Source organism: Aphis gossypii, chromosome 2 (assembly GCF_020184175.1).
Source record: "Aphis gossypii isolate Hap1 chromosome 2, ASM2018417v2, whole genome shotgun sequence".
Classification (NCBI taxonomy): domain Eukaryota; kingdom Metazoa; phylum Arthropoda; class Insecta; order Hemiptera; family Aphididae; genus Aphis; species Aphis gossypii.
The window spans coordinates 85,163,589-85,183,949 of NC_065531.1; the positions used below are offsets into that span (position 1 = coordinate 85,163,589).

Sequence of the window (20,361 nt, forward strand, 5' to 3'; positions counted from 1 at the left end):
AAATAAAATTAATTCTTAACCACTCCAACACTTAACTTAGCATTCTTGTCGATAATTTGTGATAAATCTGAATCTATTTGAGGAAACACCTATGAATTATGATAAGTCAATTCCATTTATATGAAGTGTTAAGATTCCGGGTTTTCATATAACATTTGCGCATCTCAAGATTTTGACACTATAGTTTGCAATTTTTAATGAATTAACGGGTATCTCGTACAGTCGTGTCTACTTATATTCAATCCAGCGAGAACGAGCCGCGGGCTGACCAAAATCGGCAAAATCGGGTTTTCTGCACATCCCCCCCCCCCAAACGTCACCCTGCCATAAGGAAACCGATTTCGATTGCAGGGAGATGCAGAAGGATAGAAGAATCGGCGCATTCTCTCGCTGAATAGTATAATACTATAATATATAATATTTAATATAATGATTGTACTGGTTTATTTGCGTATTAGCTATAAATTATTTCCAACAAATTATAAACTACATTCTGCTTAATACAAAATTATTTTTAAAATGTATAGTTTTTATTTTGTACATTTACATTTTTATTTTCATGAAAGCAATATAAAAAATATAATTAAATATATTATTATCTATTCAAGGCTATGTAGAAATAAAGGAAGATAATATTTTATAAATTACAAGTGTTTAAAATTTAAATTCACTAAAAATCTGATATTAATAAACACAAGTGCGACTGGTGTTCTAAAAAAAAAGTTTTGTTTTCAAAGTTAGGATCGCCTGTGAACAAAATATAAGGATAGAAAACCTTTGACCATGTAATTTCAGTAATTGAAAAATAACTTTATATAAAAAAAAAACAGCAGCTGTTAAAATGTGTTTAAATAAAAAATATTAACATTGAAACGTTGTTTTATACATGGACCCTTGAAACATGGCGTTCAGTACAAAGCTACAGACGCAAGCCACTGTCCGCTTATACTTTCCGTATTTATAGTATTTCGTTAAGGAAATACTTCATTGAAATGCTTATGCATTTCATCGGTATGAAAAAATATTTATTTGAGTTAAACGTAATTTTTGCTCTTAATGGAGTTATCGCTTTTAAAATATTATCATCGAATATATACATACATTTTACTAAGCAGGTGTATGATTGTTATTACTATAAATCTGTAGAATTTGGATATGAAGGCAAAAGCTTTTTTGTTTTGGATAAAGATAAAAAAATATTTCTCACATAAAAATGTGTTTTAGTTCCTTTCTATGCTAATGGGCAAACATTATTTTTGCACTTTTTTATATTTTATGTTAAATTATTAATTGATAATCTCAATAATTTGTATTTGTATTTATGGTATAAACTATAAATCGTTAAGAGTCGCAAAGATGACGTGCTGTCAATGTTGTTTAAAAATACTTGAAATGATTAGAAAGTACTCAATGAGTATGTTTTATCATCACGAAATCACTGATAGAAGTATTAATAAAATATTTTTCAACACTAAATAATTAAGCGTCCAACAAAGTTAAACTGAAAAATATAGGATTTGAAAATATTAAACACATTATCCACTGTATTTTATAAGATAATATTTAAAATACTACGATAATTTAAAAATTATTGAACTAGATATTTAATTAGGTATACAATTCTTTATGTTACTTCGGTGGATACTTCATTTTCTATGGATAAAAATATTTTAATAAATTCCACACCGTCAACCCTTTACTAAAGACAATTTGCTAAAGAATAATACGCCTATTCATATGTACATTTTTATTTTTAATATAGATTAGATAATTATTAAATCCTATTTCATTTTTAGTAATTTATTTAATTGTTTTTTTATATAATATATAGGTAAAATACTTACTTACATAATATTCAATGCTTTTTTATTACATACATATATTAGATTCAAATCCGGACACTATATATCTATATAATGTATAGGTATTAGAAATAGGTACCTACCTATGTAATACCATATTATATTTGCCCAATGGGTAGGTGATACATAATATATTATTATATTTAATTAATACGAATTATTATTTTCATAGAGACCCATGTCATGTGCACACATTTTGCACATTTGTCCGTGTATATTAATTTAGAATTTATTTTGGTTTAATGTTTGATTAATTATTTGTTGTGTATAAGACGGCCAAAACCGTATAGTATTTTACATTTTAATTCAATAATTAATATTTATTCATGTATTCATAGCAACGTGAATTGCTTGGTCACCCTATATAGGTATCTATATCTTTGACAAGGACCATTCAAAATTCCCTAAAGAGTAAAGACCCTTCAAAATGTGAATCAAGGGACGGGACCATGACACTACGAAGGATCGCCAAAACAAATTCACACAGAATTAGTATTTATTATGATAAAAATGTTCACAAAGAGGTTTGAATTACTTTTACAAGTATGTTTTGAATTCAAAATGATATTAATTATCGACTGATTTGTAATAAATGTATTAGGTACCTATACAATGTGTCTCGAGGGAGGTGATTGGCCAACATTATTTGATAGTAATATACCTCAAGTTATTAAAAAAAAACCCTTTTAAAGGGAAGGGTCTAACTCTTTTATTAGGTAGTTATAGCCTTATAGGTTATTTAACATAATATTTTGTTTCAACAAAACTGAACCTATACTACTCATTTACTGGTGTATTTTTAAAACTTTTCAACTGTTAATCGCAGTTTTTTTAGATTTTCGAGTTATTTTATTGTACTATCAACTAACTTATACAATTATCAGAAATGTACAAAATACTTTTATTAAAAACGTAAAATAAATTGTAAACACAAACATTTTTAAAAGGAATTCACGTAAACTCTTGATAACACCGAAATTACTACAGTTTTTATTTTAATTTTATTATTCTACTGAATAATAGGTACTTACCTAGAATACTTTAAAAGTTTTGTTTTCGTATCTTCCACAATTTCCTAGTAATACTGCTACAAGCGTGATTAGCTTATAGAATTCTCAGAATCGTTTATCGGTTTATGTATAGGTTAAATAGGGTAAATTCGTAAATTGTTTCATACCGTGGTTATGGTTTTGATGTATTAATACCTTGAGATTATATTATGTTGTGTTGTATGTTTGTTAAATTTTAGTTTTCCGTATTGGATAGAAAATGTGTGGTAGTTTCGGTTTTTCTTAAAAGTATAGTTCATAATTAAAAAAATAAAATAGTAAACCTCCGTTAAAGAAGTTTTTTTAGAAGTTCAGGTATAGGTATATACTATAATATGACGCCGTGTTCTTTGGAATAAGACCACTGTATAAGATTAACAAATAGTGAGATAAATATAATGTTACATCACCAAATTATAATTATTATTTTTAATATTTAATATTTATGTATAGTAAATAGGATAGAATAATAATAAAATAATAATTAATGTGAAGGTAATTACAGTAATAGTCAATAGCACCGTCGGTCACAGATAAAACAAACAAAAAAGAAAATCGGGATTCAATTTATATTTATATAGCTATAAAGATTAATTTTATTTTTTTTACTTCTTAGTTACTGGTGAACTTCAGTATAAGTGAATTTTGCTTTATCAAAAAGTACTCTTGATCCGTGATCGTGAAGTTAGGTACTTAATTGAGATTCTAGTTAATAGTAATAATAAATATCTGATATTTCTATGAATAATATGTTTTTAAATTTTAACTAAATATTATCTTTAAACTTTTGAGTGATATTTTAATTTATTTTCATAGAGATATCTAATGTTATACAAATTAGAACTACAATCACTCATTAAAAATGTAAATATGTGACTTTAAGCTAAACTTTTTTTTCAAGTATTAATGCTTATAATGAATCGTATGCTATATTTTTAAGCTTAAGTGTTAAATCATGTTAAATCAATATGTTTTTCGGATATTTTTTAATTTTGGTAAGAGTAACTTGTGAATCATCTTGCAATACTTTTTAGTTTTTTTTTCAAATAAATGCGTTGTTAAAATATTCATTACATAATTATACTATATTATATACGTTGAAGATTATAAATATAAGATAATATTAGGTGAAAAATTCAAGTTTTTTCAGGAATTTATTATTTAATCATAACATTCATCACTATATCGGTTTTATCAACAATTTTATTTTTTCCTAATTTTTTTTATTACAAAATATTTTGAGAAGTGTTAAGCATTTTTATTTCACCTTTGATACACCAAAGGCTAAAGTATCAACTAATTAAAATGGTAGGTATATCAAAAACTACCCTCGAAATTAAATATTGATACATTTTTAGTGTGAACTGCTTTAAACAATGACGATGGAAAAATTTATAAATAAAGAAAAAATCTCAGTACCTAGGTACATATTATAACATCATTGTAAAATTAATAAATTTATTATCGCCCCAGTTAATTTAAAACAACGTTAAATTTTTTCGGCAAAACAATATTTTTCTACGGTTATATTATTACTAAATTAATTTTAGTGAATATTTAAAAGTTTATTAATGCCATGTTCCGTCATCTCTTCTGTACGCTTCTGCAGTTGTGCGTAATAGTATTTTTAGCGCAATGAGGTAAATAAATTAATCGTCCACAGAAGCGTGCAATCTGCGATAGCTGTTGCCTGTTAGTTTACAGTTACTAAAATATCTCTTTAGAAACAATACTGCGTCAATATAGGTTTTATTATACGTTAAAATTAATATTTGTGTTCAGTAAATTTAAAATGTCATTATAGTTCAGTTTTGTCTTCAATAACTAAATCCATTTTGAACAAAACAACCGTATAAATCATAAAGGGTATTGTACAGTTGTTCTTTCATAATACTATTTCACTCGCGAAGTACTGTAGTTGTATATTGTACTGCACAAGTACTGACGGTCGACCAGTGTAAAAAAATGGAACACATTTCTTAGCAAGTTTTGTTTTAAATTATTATGATAATTTAAATTGCCCTTGTTTTTTAAAAAAAATTACACACTAGAGCTGCATCTTTGGATACAAATACAAACTTCTATAGCGTTAATATGCGTAGTCGCGTAGATACAAATATTTCGTTTTTAACTAACTTGGTGTAAGTTTTCTGAGTAACTAAGTGTTAATAATCAATGATACCTATACGGCTATTTTAACTCATTCGTATCGGCACTACACTTAATACAAATTATTACGTATTGAATATTGAATAAATTAATAACATGTTTATGTACGTTTTTAAGAAGTGCAATAACATTTAATATTATATACCATATACATAATACATTTTAAGAATTTAAATATGAACAAACATTTTTAATTATCTTTTGTATTGATTCTTGAATTTAATAAGCGACTACTATTTTAATAATCTTAGTGGAACGGTGGATACAGTATAATTGAAATTAAGGGATTTACGTACAGTTTTATTATAAAGTTATTTTAATTAAAAAAATCTAATTAATGAACATTAATATACTTAAATAGGCCTAACTATTAAAAACTTGAACAAATTAATAATCTCAAGAGTATTATGAATTTTTATTTCAATACATTTTATTATTTTTATCGTGTACAGTCGTACAGCTTTGTATTACAACGTTACTACATAAATTAATTATAAATATTTTTCAAATAACCTTTTGAATAGGAATTGAAGATTTTATTTATTTAGACCACTGAATAATTAAATAAAAATGAATATTACCAATGTAACAAACAATATTCTATATTTAAATAGAAATATGGAATTATGTTATTACAATAATAATAATTAATTAAATAATATCAGGTTTTTCTGTTGAAATCAATTGTTAAATATCATGTACGTTGTTTGTAGTTTATTATTTGGTTTTAAAATGTCACGTACTATGTATTTAACATGCGCATTTACTATATTACAAACGTTGTTTTTGTTTTTATTGTGTCGTATGGCGTATGAAGCTAAACAAAAATAATTAATCCCCGAGTAGAGTACTAGAGCAGTAGGAACGGTTGTAGGTATGGATTATTATCATGGGACATCGGTTTCTTTTAACTGTTACCTTCTATAAAGTGGCTGATTTACTATACCATACGGGTATAACGTATAATTAATAAGCACAATATTATACAATATTATTATTAATATTTACACAAAAGGTTACCGTTTTGAAACTACGTAATATACGTAGGTAATGTATAAAATATATAATGTGGAACTGTTAGCCACATTTTTATAGCTGTTATCGTTGGAATTTATGTGATATTAAATAATAATAAATTGTTTGACGATGATGATATTTAATAGCGTGAGTTTTCTCACGCGACGTATGGTGCATATTTTTTACTGGAAATGGATTAATATTTATAATTTAACGACGGGTATTATCTGAGTAAGTTTGGTGAACTAAACCTATACTGCCGATTGCGATAAGCGATTATTGAATGCAATAAAAACTATAATTTATATATAAATAATATAAATATATAACAGGTATAATTTATAATCTAAGGATTTTTTTTTTTTGGAAAATGTTTATTTTTTGATTATTATCGATTTTAGTAAAACAATCTTTCTATAATATTTTGAGCATAATAATATTGATAAATACTTAACTAATAATTATGAAACTGGAGCGGTGTGACATATTGTATAATCTATGAAGTTTCGTTTGACTATATTATGCACATCTAAACATTTTTAACTATGAGCTATGTTGTTTTGATAATATTTTATTTTACAAAAGAATATATTTTTTTAACAATAATAGCTATGGGTTGCTATAATGCCATAAACAATAAATAAAAACAAAAAAATTCACTGTGATAGGAAAAGTCATCATAAATTAACTGTTATATTGTCCAAGAATTATAGGTATGATATTATTTTAGAAGTTTTAAAAATCATAATAGCTAATCGACTGAGAAAACGAGTCTCGTGGTAACAAAACAAAAAATAATAATAAAAATCGCGTTTTTTTTTACTTTTGTACCTATGAAATATAGTGTATAATGTATTATTTTATTAATGCGTTGGGTATAATCGTGAATCGTTCGTCTATCATCTAAGTATTAGAAGATGGAATTTGACGTGAATTTTTAATACCGATAATATTACAAAAAACATGCAATAATGTACATAATACACAATTATACAGACCTTAATGATTGATGAAATAAATAGAAAATATTATTTCAGCAGAAAGCCAGAAAATTGTTGGAGCAACGAGACTATAATATTATTATATTGTATTCTCCTAGTAGTGACGTTTGCCGTTAGGCTTCGCGCTTGGTCCGTTATCGTGATCCGCGCCACGAGGGGGTTGGACGGGACCGACGGCGGCAAGAGTGCGAGGCCGGCATTCGGCAATGCGGAGTCAGTGTTGGTCTGCCGTTTGTCTCGGTCGTTACCGTAGTTTTCTCCGTTCCGTCGCCGTCGCTCGAAAAGTACGTGCGTTTTTCCGTGTTCAGACGGTGAGATTTTATTATTCGCGTGTTCAACCACTTAAACCGTCTTTGAGCTGCACTCGTTTCTAATCGTCGTGTTCGGTGTGTGATTGTTGTCGTCACTGTTATGAGTTAAATGATTATATTTCATCGTCGGGAAACTGGGAAAATAAATCGATTTTGATCAGAAATAAAAACTGACTTGGTCGTCGTGTGTGTTCGTGACGTGTTTTTCTAAATGTGATACCAGCTGAAAAAGTCTAACTACTAGCTACCCGGAATGGTTACGTCAATCATGACGTCTCGGTGCCGACTGCAAGTGCTGTGGACACTTTACCTGATCGTCTATAACGGTGAGTGGATATTGTGTTTTTTCGTTTTATCACGTTGTTATTATTTAGGTACCGTATTTCTTAAAAGCTTTTGCGACTGGTTCCGACTGTCGGATTGGTTGGATTTTATTTTTTTAGGAGTGTACCTTTAATTAAAAAGTTCATTGAAACGTTGTACACAGTACACATAATCACACATATAGGTGGAGGATGGTTAAGTAGTTTCTAATTGTTTTTTTTTTGTTTTTAGTACGTTACATAAAAAACAAACAAATAATTCCATAGTGTAGGTACTTAAATAATATATTTACTTATGTTATACTTAAATTTGCTTATATTGTATCTATTTAGGGTATAGTACCTACATAACTTGGTTTCGTAATGGGTAACATTGGTTTTTCACTTACGAGTAATGTAGGTACAATGTTTTTGAACCGGTTTGTGAAATCATTCGTTGTCGCTAGACTTCGAATGGTGGAATGTGGAAAACTTTAATTTTCTATAATTTGCATTTTGGGAATATGAGTTCTTTGTGTGTCTTTTGGTGACAACATGACAACTGACATCATATACTTACACTCGTTTCCGTTGTGAAGTGGTTTTGATTAATTTCTGGTTAATACGTTAATAATCTTGATAATAACTTAATATTAATAGGTATGTAATTATTAAGTTATAGATATGTATTAGGTTTTTAAAACTTGGTGCCTATGTTAGGCACTTATGGGTAACTTTTAGAAGGTAATACGTCAAAATATTTCATAAAATGAGCGTGCATTTTACTGTAAATAAGGTATCTAATTAATTATCAGCGACCAGCGTTTATAATATTATTTTGTTTTTAATGAATATTAGACTAATTAATACTATCTGGAATTATTGTTTAAGTTTTATATAGCTATGAATAATTTGCTTATTAACTAGGTACCTATAGTTGTTGGTTTAGATAGATTATTACCGCATATTGTTAGTTTATTACTCAAAATATTTTTAAACTATTAGTTACTTTATAATTTTAGAAAATAATAAATTATTTATACCTACGATAATTGTAAAATAAATAATTAGTGAATAATTAGTCACAATAATTCATATATTGTCTAGTTATGTAATAAATTATATAGGTACCAACTACAATTTGTTATGCTTAGAATATATTATACATATTATTATTATGCCATAATGGTAACAACACTGTCTTAAAATATGTACAATGTACATAGATATATTTATAAAGCGTATTGTCTATAATTATTTATACCTACTAACATATATTTATTTCACTTCCATAATGATTTGTAATACCATTGATTTTATATAATATATATTATAAAATCAATGGTAATACTTACTATAATCATCTGTAAATAGTTATAAATTAAATTTATTTGGTTTATTTTAACTAAATAAATTTATAAAAAACATAATTAACAATATAGTGTAACATTTTCTAACTATTTTGTAAAACTCATTAGATTTTAAAATATTTTATTTTTATGTAGGGTTATTGTAAGGTTATGGTTGATGTAGTTATTATTTGCAGGTTATGTTAAGTGTGCCTGACATTCAAAATTTGTATTATATTTGAATGAAATAATGAAGTAATTATGTATAGACATATAGTATTGTGTTTTCATATTCTGAATAATTTGTAACTATATATATTATATAGTGTTATAACTTATAAATAATATTGTATTGATATAAATATTTTCGAATTCAAAATACTAATAGTTTCAAGTCTTTTATTTAATGTCAATCTCGATTCTCGACATCTCATATCAAAGTCGATTATTCAATGCCATATATTTATAATTGATTATTATTTGTTAAGCACACAATACAAATACGAATAAAAGCGGGAAATAAGTATACAATTTATATTGTTTCCAAAAAAATAATCTAATTTTTTCTATCCACCTAAATTATGTAAATTATAGGTATCCACCTATGGTATTAAAAGTAGACATTCCATTTTTTATTTTGCTAAAGTTTGAATTTTTATTTTGCTTAAAATTCATTGGTAGGAATATAATATATTCTTACTCTTTGTTTGTAACTTAATTAATAAAAACTTACCTATCTAGAAACTATGAGTATAAATTTGTTCAAATTTAAATTTAAACAATTTGATTTTGGTACCTATTTTGTTTTTGAAATTCAATAGAAGTGTATAATATGTTAATATGTATATAATATATTATACAATGATAAACAATTTATAGTGTGTATACTCAGTTTTATGTGATCCAAATTAATTAAAAACGATTGTAAAATCATTTTTCATTACGCTAATCTATCTGATTTATCGTATTAAAATCCCTGTACTTAGGTATAGTGGATTTTTATTTTTAAAGCTTTACTTATTTTCTGAATTTCTGAATTATTATTCACATTGTTTATTTATTTCTGAAGATAATCATATTTGTTAATAATGGAAAATTCCTAATCTCAAATTATAAATACTATAATTAGTTTAGTTTTCATCCTATTATGTTACATTATAATTTGTTAGTATTTACACCAATTACACTGTATGGAATATAAAACATTAGGTAATAGTCACTATACTTCTTTGTATTTCAAGAATATTAAATTATTGTTTTTCAATTTCATTCTTGTTTTGACTGTAAATTTGATTTAGTCGCATGGCTTTCATTAGTATTCTGAGACTGAGAGTGTTTTGTTTAGTTTGAATACCCCCGAAGATGGCTGTTAAACCATTTCGGTCAACATATTAAATTAAACAAAATATACACAGAAATACAGGATACCGCAACCTAGGTACGCTACTAAAATAATATAATAATATGATAAAACATGAGATCTAAGCATAATAATACCATATAATATAAATTAATCTATTATTTAAATTAATAAAAAAATTATAGGTAACCAATTGGTTATTAGTTAAATAAAAGAAAATTATGTTTTACGTTCCTATTTTGTTGTCTTTATCTTAGAATAAATTAATAAGTCATAAATAATATGGATTTCACGGATTTTTTACGAAATAATTAGAATCAATAAATTATTTTTAGAATTCCTTGTAATTTGGTTGAAAAAAAAAACCATTTTACTGATCCTTAAATCGCCCCATGATCTTGTTTATCTTATTAAAATCAAAACCATATTTATCATATTAATTTATGAATAACTAAGTAGTAAAAATTACATATTGTATTAATTAGAAAATTATATTAATACGCGGTATAATACAAACAATACTCCTGAATATTGACTTATTTTTAATATTCTTAAATTATGGCCAATAATCTTTGTGTCACGTGATTTTAGACAACCCTGTTGAAATAAATCTAGGGTAAAAATAAATTGAGGTAGTTATGCAGAGGCAGGTAGCCCAAGGTATAATATAATAACAACATACCGTATAGGAGGTGTGGCGTTAAACTTTTATCGAACTCATCCATCATGAATACCTCAGGATTTATGACCTTTTATAGTTTTATGCTTATGCAGTCGGAAAAGTTATGAACAATCATTGGAATCATCTAGATATACTTTCATAACAATATGACACATCTTGTAGAAACTTTAATATACCTAGGTTTTATACGATTTAAAATGTCACTTTTGTAGTTCTCTGTAGTTTCAGTTTTGAAATATAGAAAAATAAATTAATTTTTAATTGTCTTAGTAGATAACCGTAGTAAATAAATATATTTTAATCAAGTAAAAATAAATTACTTTTATAATCGTAATTATTACAATAGTATATAATATAAGAAATGCTCTAAGTAAGGGTTCCATTACTGGGTGGCTGTGTTTTTAAGTAGTATTGATGATATTTTTTTTATCCTGTATTAGTTATTTTACTTACTTAATGTGTTAAAAAATACTTATTGTACGTTTTTCTTCTAATAAAAAACGTGTTGTCAGATAGGTATTTAAAAATAAAACAAAATTGTTTTATGTTAACGTAATTTGTAAATTTCTTCTGTGTTTTTTTTTTTTGGACGATTATAATTTTATGTATACACTATACATATTATATATTCAAAATCGTGATAATTGAACAGTATTAAGCCTTTTCAATATACAAGCGCTTAAAATTATTTTATTTTTGATTATTTTTAGTTTTGATTAGTAGCCAGTAGGAAGGTAAATATAATTAACCTCTAACCTAGCCTGTGTCAGAGAAAACTTTAAAAAGCTACAAAGAGCTGGATAATAAAATAAGTAGAATATGGTCAAGAGTGTTAAGATCTTCACGTGTATAAAATAAATAATAAACTAACTGTTTTAACTATATAAGAACAATTAATTATTATGGTGGTTATATTATTGTGGTTTTAAAAACATTATGTATTATTCATTGAGTATACTATATTGCTTGGTTTTTTTTTTTTTTTTAATACAGTAAATCCGCCCTCTAACTACGATTGTTTATTTTCAGTTTTCAGTATATTGAAGTTATTTAAGCTATCTAATATGACTAATAGTTTTTCATAAATGTACTCAAGTTAGATCAATAGTTTTGCATAAAAATGTATAAATTTTGATCTATGAGAATGGCTAGTTTAGTATTTGATTTTGTATCCGCGTGTTATCTAATTTTGATGTAGAGTATGGAGTTACAATACACCCCTCACTGTTTCCAAACTACTTGGTACTGACGTCATCTTTTTCTACCCTTTCCGTTGATTTTTCTGGATGGGTACGGGTAGGGCTATACATATTGTTGTGATGTGTCGTAAAAACATTTGTGAGTCATCGGCGTTCCCATTTTCTTTTGCCCTCTTGATTTCCCACCCGAAAAAAGAGAAATCTCCTTCGGTCTTTATCTACAGTTTTATCCTGTACAAAATAAATGCAAAACGATCTCTTGGGACCTGTCACTACGGTTTGGTACGAGAAATATTTCTTTTTTTTCAAGTATATTTTTCAAGCTACAGTGCATGTCAAAGTCTAGGTATACTAAACATACGGACCTAGCTGATGATTATAATTTCCTTGATACAACAAATTTTGAATAATATTTATAACGATATGTTTTTTAATTTCTTATTTTATATTGACTATATTTAAGTAGATGCATCATAATCTTATTTGGAATACATTGTTGATTTTATATTTCTAAGGGATTTTTTCAGAATTTTTTAAATATTCCATTATATACTGTACAGTAAAACAGAATTTGTCAAATTCTGACAAAGAAGAATATGACACATACATTACTCCCGATAATAGTAACTAAACTACGTAAATAAACTTAATTGATTTCAAATTAATTAATGGAACTTACTTTAACTTACTATGTAAATGACACGTATTTGTTTACTTTTTTTCTTTTGTTTTTATAATTTGTTTTCTTCTTTAAATTTTTAGTAGATTATACCATTTGTACTTGTACAACTATAGTACAATATGTTTACGAGATAATATTAATATTCAATGGCTTGTAAACGTAGGGAAAGATCAAAAAATTATCTAGGGGTGTTACTTCGGTGTTATTCATTTAGTTTTTTTAACTGTGTATTGTATAAATATACAAAAGTTGTAAGACGCGAGAAAAAAATAAGAGACACAGTGCCGTATTTGGGTTTACAATTTTTTTTTGAAATGTTTTCAACAAAATATTAATGTTCAAAAATCCAATCCTAAAATGATTATGGTTAGAATTTATACACGCTATAATAATTGAAATGATGACCATCTCGTTATTAAATTGAAAACTAATGTTTGATAATAATTGAGTTTAATGTTTATATACTTACTTTTCTTAAATAAATACTATGCGGAACTTATACACACTTGAATACTTTTTGAACTCCTCAACTACACCACTGGAGAAAATACGATTACCCATCTTTCAAAAATATTTTTGTAGAGAGTTGAAGTTGTATATTAATATATACCTTACCTAACTACCTTGGACATAATGTTATATAATATTATAAAACCATAATAAGTATTAAATTAAACAATGTATATTATATGCACTACTTAGGTAACTATGTACAAGTACAATCATTCTAAATAAACAGTAAATTGACATATTATGATATTACATATTACACTTATATTATTGGATAACTAATATTTTATCAAACTCATGGTTATCTGAAACATATTATCACTTTTTTTAAACATATTCATAAAAAATATATTCCAATGTACCTATAGGGTATATTTATTTTATAGTATTTTTAGCATATTTGACATTTGTAATACAAATCATAATTTTGTATACATATAAACTTTTTTATATAAATGCGTATATTTTGTAAGGTATACACGAATTCTTATATAAATATACAGATATCATATTGGTAAATAATATGAGAATTGTAACTAATTTATAAAATACATCAAATAAACTTCGTAAATATTTGGTAAAACTCTACGTCCGATTCTTTAACAGTGCGTTGGACATTAAAAGAGAACAAATTCTCTGAAACGTATCCGGTTTCTAAAATACTGTCGTGAAACTAAACTTAATGTTTGAAGGAGCTAGAATACAAAAGTTTTTTACTCAACTTTCTAAACTTTTCTGTGACCACGTACTTAATGACGTCGGAAATCAGCAATGGGAAACAGCACTTCCGGAAATGGTGGTAGAAGAAATGTAAAGTTATATCAAGAAAAAGAATAAGGATTTCTTAATAGAGCAAAAAGTTCAGTGACATTAATGGAGTTTTAAAATGATGCATGATTGTATTAATTTGATTTCAGAATTAGGCTCGTTTATAAAATAATAATCAAAGAAATAGGATATTGTAATTCAACTAATTTGTGTAACATGCATATGAATAACAGTTAAAGCAATAATTCTATAAGTTCTAATAAATAATTCAAATATACAATCTTATGTTATCTAAATGAAAAAATAGTATTGTATATCTTTTATCACTAATTGCTAATCTACCAAGTGCATAAAAAGAAATAATGCAGCCAGTTTTTTCGTGAGGCTATAGGGCTGGTCTGCGTGTGTGACACATAGTCTTTGTGTCGGTGTGCGAATGTTCTTATAAATTGCGTAAAACATTGGGTAAAATGTACCTACCTCATGTTGTTATGAGTATTATTCACGTCTTTAATTGATAATTTTTATTTATGTTACGTAAACAAGCGTTTATTATTATTTAAAATGGAAAATAATTCTACCTATTATTACATTTTTGATATGCTGTATTATTTCATAAGTTAGGTAGTAGAGTAAGTGTGGGTTATAACCGGTATGATTTATTAGTGTTTAAAGCTTATTTAAACGTTATTAGAATCACGATTCACGACCCTCCTTATTAACAAAATCTTTCTAATAGTAAATTGCAATGAAATATGAGTGATTGGCTGGTTGACTTAATCTACCAATACTAGATATTTCCTATCTTTTTTTAATCATGCAGTTTTGAGCTAGTCTGAACTACAGCAACATATTAATTTGTGTACAAAATGCTTTATTTTTCTTTTATAGTAAAATTTATTATACATTTAAGATTTTTGAAGTTTTTATAAGATAAGCGACATTTTCTTCTAATTATGCTTAAGTATTCAAGAAATCTGTGATTTAATAGTTTTAAAGTATTATACTTATTATTTATTAATACTACTTTTCTAAGTATATTTTAATGATTAAATATAGTAACATCAATATTTGAGTGTTTTACGCTTAGAACTTGAAAGTAGTGTGTAACTAGGGTTTATTTTTAGGGATGGTTATTGGTTAAATACAGTTTATATTTATAGAGAAAAACTCAGAGGAAGACTATACTATTTTTTAGTAGCTTTTTTAGAATATTCAAAAAAATAAAAAAATAAAAAAATATATAATTAAAAATTGTTAATATTATAAATTAAAATATAATAATTAATAATGTTACCCAGAAATATCAAATACTTTAGGTTAGTGGTATCAATGATATACATTTTGTGTAACCTTGACTAAAATTAAATTATAATATATTCTAAAGTATGATAAAAATTAAATGAAATATTTTTGTAGTTTTATTATATTATGCGAAAGTCAGTGAGAATCCATCTATCATTGTAAAATAATATAAATAATAATAATATAATAAAATAATATAAAATTAAAAATTAAAATAATTAATAGTAAACTAATCAATAAATACAATTGTATGATAATTTTTTTCTTGTATTGTGCTAATAAATTTAAATAAATATATAAATTGTTTGTAAAATTTTATAGTTTTTTTTTACTTAATAATTATCGTTATATCAGTTACAGTCTTTAATAAAATCATTTATGTAGCTGACAAGTAATATTAAAAATTAATATTTGGTCCTTACAAGATCCTGAAGTGGATTGTTGCTTTATTTAGTATGTTCTTATAGTCGGGCTGATTAAATAGGTGGTATTTAAAAAGCAAATTGTTATTGCCATTATACTCATGGCTTTCAGATTTCAAATAATATTTGTGTTTTACTTACTATTTTGATTGTTGTTATGGTGGTTTTATAATTATTATTGTTCAGTCATCATTCGTAGAGGTGTTTTAACCCTTTTTGTTTTCATCGTTGTTATCACGCGGGAAATGCCACAATGCGTTGTAGTAATAATATTAGGGCTTGGGGAGCCGGACATAGTTCCGGTGCAACTTGGTTTCTCATTTTTTCCCCTTCCCTTTTCACCTCTATTATTATTATATCGCCAGGTTCGGTTTTGTTGTTATTATTTTAACGACGAAATCCGTTTTAATTACGGTCAACCCTAGACAAAAGAAAACTGTAATAAAAGTATAAAAAAAGATGGTTGAGAGAGGGAGGTTGTACTCAGTTCACCTTTGTGTGATACAATGCTAACAGAAAGTTGATATTTTCTTTTTATAAATCACTAAAATTTTTTGGCGTAAAAATTTTTGTTCCTCTAACAGACATGAAAAAATTATGGTAGTAAACTAATAATGGCAATAATTATTTTGAACGCTTTTGTTGGGTTGCTCGCGCCGTTTATAATGTTATTTGCTTTACTGTTTGTATAGTTAATATTTAGCTTTTATAAACAGGACTTGATAATCATTGTTTTTTTTTTTTTAAAGTAGGTAATATTAGAATAATTTAAGTAGATAATCCAATGTGTATATTATATTTAACACTAAACATGACGTTTGAATGGTACATTAGTTATTTATTTGATAATTATACTCCCTGGAGGGCTTTTGCAAAAGTACAATAAAGTAGTAATAAATCAAGTGAAAGAAGAACAGATAGTAAATAAGTAAGCAGAAAGAGGTAAAGTGGTAGGACCAAGGTTTGTTTAGTAGGCGAAGTAGTCTGTGGAGAGGCTGATTATTACCATACTAGATGAGATGGGTAGGGACAGAGAATAGGGAATGGTGTCTAGTGGAGTGGGTAGGAACACAAAAAGAAAAAGTGGCTAGTAATTCAGGAGAGTCGATGGAACTGTTGAGAGGTGATGTGATGAACATGGAGTCAGCGTGATCACAGCACAAGGCCATAGATGGAATATTGAGAGTAGAGTGGATAAAAGTGTAATCGTGTGGCGTGTGTTCTATTTTTAATAAAAATGCAATAAATGACAGGAAGCGATTTTGAACTCTTTGAACTCTTTCTTTTGTTTTCATGTAGGTATATTGTATTTATTCTTTTTTTTCTTCATTTTGTAGAATTGGAATAATTATGATTTTTAAGAATAAATACTGCCCACTCCATTATTATAAGCTCTTTATTCATGTTAAAAACCTCAGTGACATATCAATACAAATCATACGTCCGTGTATTAGGTTTACCAATATTTTGCTCATGTTGGAGTATTGAGTTAGTTAATGTTTTCTTCGACTCTTATCTTAATTATTATACGAGTCTCAGCTTTTGCACAGCGTACAAAAGCCATATCGTAAAGCTTTATTGAAATTAATATTGTAATGTTAAAATTTCAACAAGTTTGCTTATAAGTTATTATGATTGAATTATTAGTATACTTATATTTATTTTAAATAAGTCTATCAATATAATATAATACTTCAAATAGTTATTTTTTTATTTAATCATCTATAAGCATTAATGAACAATAAAATATAAATAATATATCTAAGTTCTTAATGTACAATTATTTGTTATTTATTAATAAATATATTTATCAAAGTATATTTTTTTAAATACTTCTATTGAATGTATTTCGTTTGAATATCATGATTCATGACATACAAATTTGATTTTTGAAAATGTTTAATCGACAAACGTGAAATAAAAAACATACTATTCTAGTTCTAATTTTTGATTTTATTTAATTTTCTGAGTGATAAATTTTATTTTTAACTTATATTTTATAAAGGAAACTGCAGTCGGTCATTTTAGATTAAAGGAGAAAAATATAGGTAGCTACTTTATAGATGTTATTTTAGTGACTTGTCAGTGTGTGACAAGTAAATAAACATTAGTGTGTGTAACTGTGTGATAGAGATTTTATATCCTTCACTCAGCAATCAAAGATAAAAATACCATTTTTTTGTTCGTTGATATATTAGTTAAAAAAAACAAAATACCTATTAAAATCGCTTTGATTAAAACATAGTAAACCTCTTATAGGTTTGAAAATCCGTTCTCATAATTCAAATACGTCTAAGAATTCTTTACAACTTTTTTCTATAAAACTGATTCTATAGTCACACAATTTGGTTTGTATATTATTTTACGTTTCTATAAAGTGGCTGCAGTCAAATTAAGCCAGTTGTTAACAAATTACATTTCAATAAACTAAAAAATAATTAATTGATTACGAATTATTAAAATAATTATTATAAAAGTTTGTATCTGTTTTGGTCTCGGGCACTTTAAAAATAAATTTACGATATCAATGATACCATATTATATTTAATTTAAGTGGGTAATATAAAAAATAATTAAAATAATGTAATTGATGATTGTGCACAAACGTGAATGTGTTAGCATACTTACTTGACACATTTTCAAACTGCACATTTTTACATAGTTTTATATGAGTATTATATATGTATTATATTTTTGTTGATAAAAAATATATTTCGCTACTAAAAGCATTGCTATTTCCATATTTCCAATTAAACGGGGAACACTAAAATATGACTGAATGTAAAGTGACATTTGCAAGTTATTCTATTCCTCCTTGCTACACGATGATGCCAATCCATTATATATTAAGTCTATCTTATATTAGTTTTATGTTTATATACAATGCTTCGAAGCTATCCAGAATTATTTCCTTCGTTTTATATCCTTACAAATGTAGTATTCCGCGTCAACCACATTTGCTATATAAGACGTTATTAGCAGGCGCTGATCGAAGGGGAGTAAGGGGTAATAGCCCTCCCACCATAGAATGCCATTCTAGTGAATTCTAGGATGTCTGTTTTCGGCAGCCGATAAAATATGATATACACATGGTCATCTCCCCCCCCATTTGAAATTATTTTTCAGATTGGTCAATGGCTATACATAGACTGTCCAGAATTGTTTAATTTTAAATACTTTTATGTCTCCCAACGACAAACAAAGTTGACTTAAACTTTTCATATTAATTTACTAATTACACGGAACTAACTATACCATAAATGCTCCTTTATAGATTCATTAGATTAACTAATAATACCCAAATTTATTTATTTAATTTTAACTCTATTGGATCTCTTTGTAATTATTTTACTTATATTAGGTATTATCAGAAATTTGTAATTTTATGTTTTTTATATAATTATATATATTTTTTTTTAGTTAGGTATTCAATTTTATTGTTTATTAATTTCTCTTTTTATTATTATACATATTATTTATATAACATGTAATGAGCTTTTAGCCTGTTTAAACTAATAATAAATAAATAATTAAAAATCTAACATTTAACAAATAATTAAAAATCGTTCAAACTTGTCTCTATTTTTATGTAAATTCAATAGATTTTAATAAAGATATTAGAATTGATGGTTAAAGGATATTAATGTGGTATAACTTGTTTTTTCAAAGAGCAATAAAATAATAAATAAATAAATAAACGAAGTTTTTTGGTGCGTGTATTATATTACTGTTGATTGTAATGGTTCTTTTTATGTCATTTTCGATAGAGCTGAATTGCCGATTATTTTCAAGCTTATATTTTTAGTTATATGTATTAAGTTAAAGATGTTTCTCGTTTTCGGTTTATGTTAATCGTACAATCGTATAATCCACGGATAGCGACTAACGGAAAACCACCGACACCGAGCGTTTTATGTGCTTGGCAATAATGGGTGAAATTTAATTTCATGGGTTTTGATTCTGTCGAAGAGAGGTAATTTTGAGCGAGTTAAGAAAGGACGTGGTACGATCTCTCGTACTCTCTTTTTAAATATTCATGAGGTGAAATTGTAGGACTGTTTTTGCTCTCGAAATTGCCGTCAATGAAATTATCGATTCTTCGGCATACTCAGGAACTTTAAGCAACGTAATTATACTTACACAAATTTTCGTTTTATAATCGAATCGTAGCATTTAAGTGTCGTCTACATTGGTCACAGACATTTTTACGAAGCGAAAAATAAACGTGGTTGGGTGTGGTTAAGAGCACCCTTGGGGTGGATTTGTACGAGACCCGAAATCGTAATTGGGTGTCCAATAATATTCACAGCGATGTGCTGGTTAATACTTTAATAGCTTCAGTTTTTGTAAAGAAACTTTGGATTATTTTTTTG

The 20,361-nt window shown here is 26.4% G+C and overlaps 1 protein-coding gene across 1 annotated transcript in view; it reads left to right on the forward strand.

Moving 5' to 3' along the window:
- Nucleotides 1-7,288: 7,288 nt before the first annotated feature.
- LOC114118955 (uncharacterized) overlaps nucleotides 7,289-20,361 on the forward strand; it is a 278,413-nt gene continuing 265,340 nt past the window's right edge. Inside the window, exon 1 of the mRNA XM_050199004.1 lies at nucleotides 7,289-7,735. Coding sequence (XP_050054961.1) covers nucleotides 7,663-7,735 — 73 coding nt within the window. The 5' untranslated portion in view covers nucleotides 7,289-7,662. The remainder of the gene's footprint in view (nucleotides 7,736-20,361) is intronic.